Source organism: Panthera tigris, chromosome F2, assembly GCF_018350195.1.
Source record: "Panthera tigris isolate Pti1 chromosome F2, P.tigris_Pti1_mat1.1, whole genome shotgun sequence".
Taxonomy (NCBI): Eukaryota; Metazoa; Chordata; class Mammalia; order Carnivora; family Felidae; genus Panthera; species Panthera tigris.
Genome location: NC_056676.1, coordinates 78,777,967 through 78,783,966, shown reverse-complemented (window position 1 = coordinate 78,783,966; position 6,000 = coordinate 78,777,967). Strand labels below are relative to the sequence as shown.

At 54.1% G+C, this 6,000-nt stretch overlaps 1 protein-coding gene across 3 annotated transcripts in view; it reads left to right on the top strand.

Annotated features, from left to right (window-relative positions):
- Positions 1–560: 560 nt before the first annotated feature.
- The window catches only part of LOC122234964, a 44,936-nt gene continuing 39,496 nt past the window's right edge, over positions 561–6,000 (top strand). For 2 of the 3 annotated variants that reach the window (XM_042973197.1, XM_042973198.1), the window contains exons 1-2: positions 561–749; positions 1,520–1,666. In XM_042973197.1, the coding sequence (XP_042829131.1) occupies positions 719–749; positions 1,520–1,666 (178 nt within the window). In that variant the 5' untranslated portion in view covers positions 561–718. The remainder of the gene's footprint in view (positions 750–1,519; positions 1,667–6,000) is intronic. The other variant, XM_042973199.1, reaches the window with a different exon arrangement.

The following is a 6,000-nucleotide window of genomic DNA, read 5'->3' as shown; positions in this document are numbered from 1 at the left end:
AGGAATAAACTTCTGTAGTTGAGAAGCCCCCAGTCTGTGGTATTCTGGAATAACCACCCGAAGGGACATACGGCCATCCAATAGCAACTCAACTTCTGCTGAAAACAAATCTGGAGCTGAGATTCTCTTCTTTTTCAATTTAAGTGTTATTGAAGCATGGCAGGTGTTACAAAAAAGTATACCCATCTTAAGTGTGCGGCTTGATGAACCTCCACAGACTGACCCATCCACATCACCGAAGTCCCAAGTCCAGAAGCAGATGACAGGCACCCCAGAAGCTGCCCTCACCCTCTCCAGGCACGGACACCCCAGCAAAGCCACTACCCTCCTGACCTCTGATTATATTAAGATCTTAAATAAATGGACCCATGTGTGTGTACTTGCTAATATCTGCTTCTTTTGTGTATGTGTGAACTTCACCCACATTGCCTGTTATGGCATTTGTTCTCACTGCTGAGTTCCACTCTAGAAGCGTGCCAGTCCATGGTAGATGGACATTCTTTCTAGCTGTTGGCGATTATTTGTTATACAGATATGAACATTCTGGAACGTTACAAAAGCAGGGGGAGGCTGAGCCACTGGAAAAATCTACTGAGGAACAATATACATATCGCTATAAAATTTTCCAGAGCCCCATGGCCCACCCGCACCTGTGCGGGGTCCAGTTCCTGCTGTGAACCTCTGGCTTCCACATCATCCCAACCCCGATGCCTGAGGGATGCAGCTGTGGGGACTGCAAGTAGTTCCAGGTGAACAGAACCAGGGATGGGAATTGGGTAGTTTATTTTATTGACTTATTTTGAGAGCGAGAGCGAGAGCGAGAGCGAGAGCGAGAGCGAGAGCGAGAGCGAGAGCGAGAGCGAGAGCGAGAGCGAGAGCGAGAGCGAGAGCGAGAGCGAGAGCGAGAGCGAGAGCGAGAGCGAGAGCGAGAGCGAGAGCGAGAGCGAGAAAGGGGGGAGGAGAGAGGGAGGGAGAAAATCCCAAGCAACAGATCCAATGCACAGGCAGAGCAGAGCCCAATGTAGGGCTCAAGCTGATGAACCATGATCAGGTACTGATCATTTGATCAGCCTAGATGTAGGGTCATCAATAATCCTGTTGCTCAGCGCGTGACCAACGACCCAAGTCAAGTTCACAGCTCTCGGGTCTCTCACGTCAAGTTAGGGCTACACCCATGCTCCCACTTGACCTGATCTCTCGCCTTGTCTTCCTACTCTTAATTCACAGTATTTTGATTCCACTTCCCAGAGAGAATCTGATGGGCCAAACTTGGTTTGGGTCATACATCTGTGGTTGGCATGATGATGCCCATCTATGGGTAGCCAGGGTGGCTTAGGGCAGACAACATTTCTGCTCAAGCAAAAACACATTACAGGTTCTCAGAGGTTTTGATGCTCACCCGGCCTCGTTTGTAAACTGTTTACATTGCCAGCCCCCCACCCCATTATGAGGGTCTCCCTTATCCCCATTAATAATTGTGTTCACGGTGTCTTCTTTTCTTCTTGGCACGTCCTTCCAGTCCCCTCCCTCCCTCCACCAAGACTTGTTCCTAATATGGTCGGCCATCTGTCCAGGGTCCTGTGGCCATGTGTCCTGCAAAGGCAGCATCTATTACCTACTAAGAGAGAGGTAAAGAAGTGGAGATCAGGGGCAGATGGCAGAGCAGGTGAGGTTAAGACTGTGGGGAGGACTTGGGGGTTCCCCACAGTCCCATCAATGTTTAGCTGTAAAATGGGACTAATGTGTCCCTGGACAGTGTGGTGTGTCAAACTGAGATACGACCCAGTGGCCACAGCATCTGATGAGCAGATGGCACCTTCACAAAGACAAAAATCACTCTTTCCTTTGCATGGATATAGCCTCTGGCCCCAGAAGCACAGCTCGGTGAGGGTCAGCCCTATTTCCATTCACATGCCACCTTGGTCCAGCTTGCCTGTGCAGTGCACAACAGGTACACCTGTATGCAGCAGCCTTCATGGTTTTTTTTTTTATACCAGAGAAGTTAAAATACATCATGCCAAGGTCATGCAGGGAAGAGCTAAATCAGACACCCTGGTGCTGACCAAATGCTGAATCCCAAATAGGCCAAAGTATTAATTAAAGGTAGACTGTGCTCTGTGGGCATGTTTAGCACAAACCTAGTCCCTCATACACAAAACCACACATTTATTATTTAGTAAGGTGAGCTCTGTTTTGAGCCATCTTTTCTCATTTAGTTCATTCAAGAAATAATTGTAAGCCTAGGATATGCCAGGCAGGCACAAAGATACCTTTGAAGAGCTTGTATATAGTACGGGATGAGAGATAATAAATGTGGTGAATAGAGAAGTGATGCTGTCCCACATTTGAGTGGGGTCACAGAACAGAGGAGGAGGAGGAGGAGGAGGAGGAGGAGGAGGAGGAGGAGGAGGAGGCGGCGGCGGCCAGAGTGGGGACTTGGAGGCCAGCAGGAGGTGGTAGCCTGTGCAAGTGGCACTCAGGGCTGAAAGGTGAATTTGAGCAAAGGCTTGAGGAAGGAGAGGAGCCAGCCACGCCAGCCAATGCCGCCTCTCCCCCCCTCCTCCACAGACCTGGAGCTGCGACAGGACACACAGGTTAAGGAGAAGTGATTGGACCTCCCCCTTGTGGGGTCATGACTGAGAATTCTAGAACAGCTTCGAGTTGGAGTCTATGAGGCAGTGAGGAGTGATGGGCAGAGGCAGTGAGGAGTGATGGGCAGAGGCAGTGAGGAGTGATGGGCATAGCCAATGTGCAGCCCACAGTCCCCTCCACCCCCCCTGCAGACAGGGAGGACCTGCCCTCACTCACCTGGTGTGGAGGGCCGTCCTGAGGAGGGGTGGGGAGGGAATGACCAGGAACACGTTACCCTGGGAGGCATGTGGGCCCAGCACCCTCAAGTCCAGCTATCTGTCTGTTGACCGCCCAGCTTAGAGAAGGCTGGCCCCTCCAGCTCCAGGCTGAAGTGACACAGCTGGGACACTGGTCTCTGACTACTCGCCTCAGGAGCACCATGCGCCCAGCAGGTCCCTTTGGGGGGGTTCTAGGGCCAGTTTTTCCCTAGGGTATTGGTGGGGCCCATTTGCTCCTGGCTTCAGCTGGGATCAGAACTCAGCCAGGGTTCCTTTTATGGCCCTCACCATGGGCTGTCTGGAAGTAGAGCCTGGGGAGGGGAGGGGATCCTAGCTCGGAGCAGATGTTGCTGGCTCACACAGCCGCTCTGCATACCATGAGGTCCCCACAGAGCCATCAGAGAAGCCAGCCGGCTGACCGGCCTCCTGCGTCGTCCCGTTGTCATGGTAATGCCCCAGTGCACAGCACCAGGAATAGATGGCTTTTGAAGGGTGAGTGGGTGGAGTCTCGTAAAAGGTATGAGGAGGCTGGGGGAGGGGATTTTCCCTGAGGGATTCTGAGTGGGCACAGGATTCTCCTTTCCAGCTGTCTTGCCAGCGGTGGCCCTTCTGTTCATTCTGGAGACAAACATCTACCACCTGCATGCTGTAGTTTGCAGTGCTGGACATGATGGGGGAGCAGAGCACCAAATCCCCAGGCACATGGGGGGCATAACCAGTGCCCATTCATCCCTGGGCCCCTGACCTTTCCCAGTTAGAGGGGGGAGTGCAGGGCTCAGGGTCTGCACCTCTCACCAAGTAAACCCAGGCAAGTCCCTCAACCTTTCCAAGGCTCAGATGCCCAACCAGAGGAGAACCAGGGGGACTTAGGCAGTAAGAGATTCCAGGGAGTTGGTTTACATGGTTGTGGAGTCCCAGCTGTGGCTCAGTGAGTCTAGAATCCACAGGGCAAACCACCAGGAAGGGCAGACTGGAACTCTCGAATACAGGCCGAAGCCATGTCCACAGGTGGGGTCTCTCCTTCCTCAGGGAAGTCACCTGATTCTGGCCTTTAAGCACATCTACAAAACGCTGTAGGGGTGCCTGGTGACTCGGTTAAGCACCCAGCTTCGGCTCAGGTCATGATCTCACAGTTCAGGAGTTCGAGCCCCACGTTGGGCTCTGCGCTGACAGCTCAGAGCCTGGAGCCTGCTTTGGATTCTGTGTCTCCCTCTTTCTCTGCCCTTCCCCCACTCACTCGCTCTCAATCTCTCTCAATAAACAAACAAAACAAACATTAAAAAAATAAAAACAAAACAAACCCTTCCCAGCAGTGCCCGGATTAGAGTTTGGCCAAGGAACTAGGGACCAGGTTGACACAAAGGCCACGGTCGCCGGTGGCTTCTCGATAGAACGGGGCTGGCAGGCTCTTTGGGAGCTTGCTGCAGGATTTACGCAGGGGGTTTCGTTTCAGCCTAATTCCAACAAGAACCGACAGCACTGGTAGCCACAGAGGACTTTGGGGAATCCTCACCAGGTGCCAGGCACCTTCTCAGCACCTCTAATCCTCACAAAGACCCTGTCTGGCACCTGAGGATCAAAAGGTACCTGCCAAAGAAGAGAGTAGGTTGCCTAACTTAGTCTAAGCCCTTCCAGGAGCCAGCAGGGGCCAGAAGGCAAAGAAAACGGTATTTTCTGCCAGGAGCACTGCCGGATGCTATGCATAGAGGCAAGGTGGGCCAGGACAGAGTTCAAGCTGAGGAGAGCTGACAAGCACTGTTGTGCATTCGCTCGTGCCCCCATCCTGCACACAGGTTGCAGGCCCCCGTCCCCTCACCCCCACCCTCCGTGCCCTCCATACTGAGGGGTCTTTAGCCTCGTGTGATGGTGGAGGACACCGAGCCCGGACGGTGGGTAAGGCCAGGGTCTGTGTGGCTGGAAGGCTCATGACCTCCCGGATACTTCACATTTTTGGAAGAGGTACCTGCTTGGGTTTGGAGCTCTTGCACTCAAGGGCTCTGAGGCTCGGTTCTCGGATAACCCTCCTGTGGATGCATGTGCCGACCGCTCTCCAGATCTGCTCCCTGCCCACCCTGCCCTGCTCTGCACCGGGAGGCCGACCCTGCGGACTGCATCCCCCAGGCGCCTCTGGCTTCTGTGTGGGGTGGTCAGTGGCAGACGCTGGGGGGAGACAGAGGGTGGGAAGGGAGAACAGCATACATGCTACCCCTTGACCACTCCGTGCCTGGCCATGGAATGGTAGTGGTCTATCTGTGTCTGGTCTCTGGCAGCTCCCCTTTCCGCCTGTCCTAGAGCCTCCTGGCCCCAGAGCCTCCTGGCCCCAGAGCGGAGAAGACTCCCCACAGTTAGGCTCAGGGTGCCTCGCCCTCCCTTCCTGGTCTCCCACATCTATTTACGGTCTTTTAAAGTTTAAGGAAAAAATTTTTTTACATTTATTTGTTTCTGAAAGAGAAAGAGAAAGAGAAAGAGAGAGAGAGAGAGAGAGAGAGAGAGAGAGAGAGCGCGCGCGCGCACATGAGCAGGGGAGGGGCAGAGAGAGAGAGAGGGAGACACAGAATTAGAAGCAGGCTCTAGGCTCCGAGCTGTGAGCACAGAGCCCGACACAGGGCTTGAACTCACAAACTGAGATCATCACCTGAGCCGAGGTCGGACGCTTAACGGACTGAGCCACCCAGGCGCCCCATACTTACGGTCTTTTTATTGGACTCCAAGGCAACCATTTGGCTGGAGCCCCCACGGACATGTGGGTCTGGGGTCTGGTGGGTGGGAGCCCACCTAGAGAGACGGAAGGTGTGTGACAGGAACTGAGGCAGCGGGGGAGCAGAGCCGCTCCAGCTTCTGCAGGGAAATAACCCACTTTGTGAGCCATTCAGAGGACAGACTGGTCTGCCCCCCACTTGGTGTTGCCAGCAACCACGGAGTGCCCAAGTCGTCCTGGTTTGCCTGAGACTTTCCTGGGCTTTACACTCCATGTCTCTTGTGCTGGGACTCCCCAGTCCCAGGCAGATGGGCACAGGTGGTAGCCCAGAGCGGAGTCACCTAGGGTTGCCACACAGGGCGCTCAGCGGCTTTGCCACTCTGGGAGATGGCCAAACGTGTCCCCAGGCCCGGGCTTTGTGGGGGAGGGGAGAGCAACTTTGCCCCTGTCTCT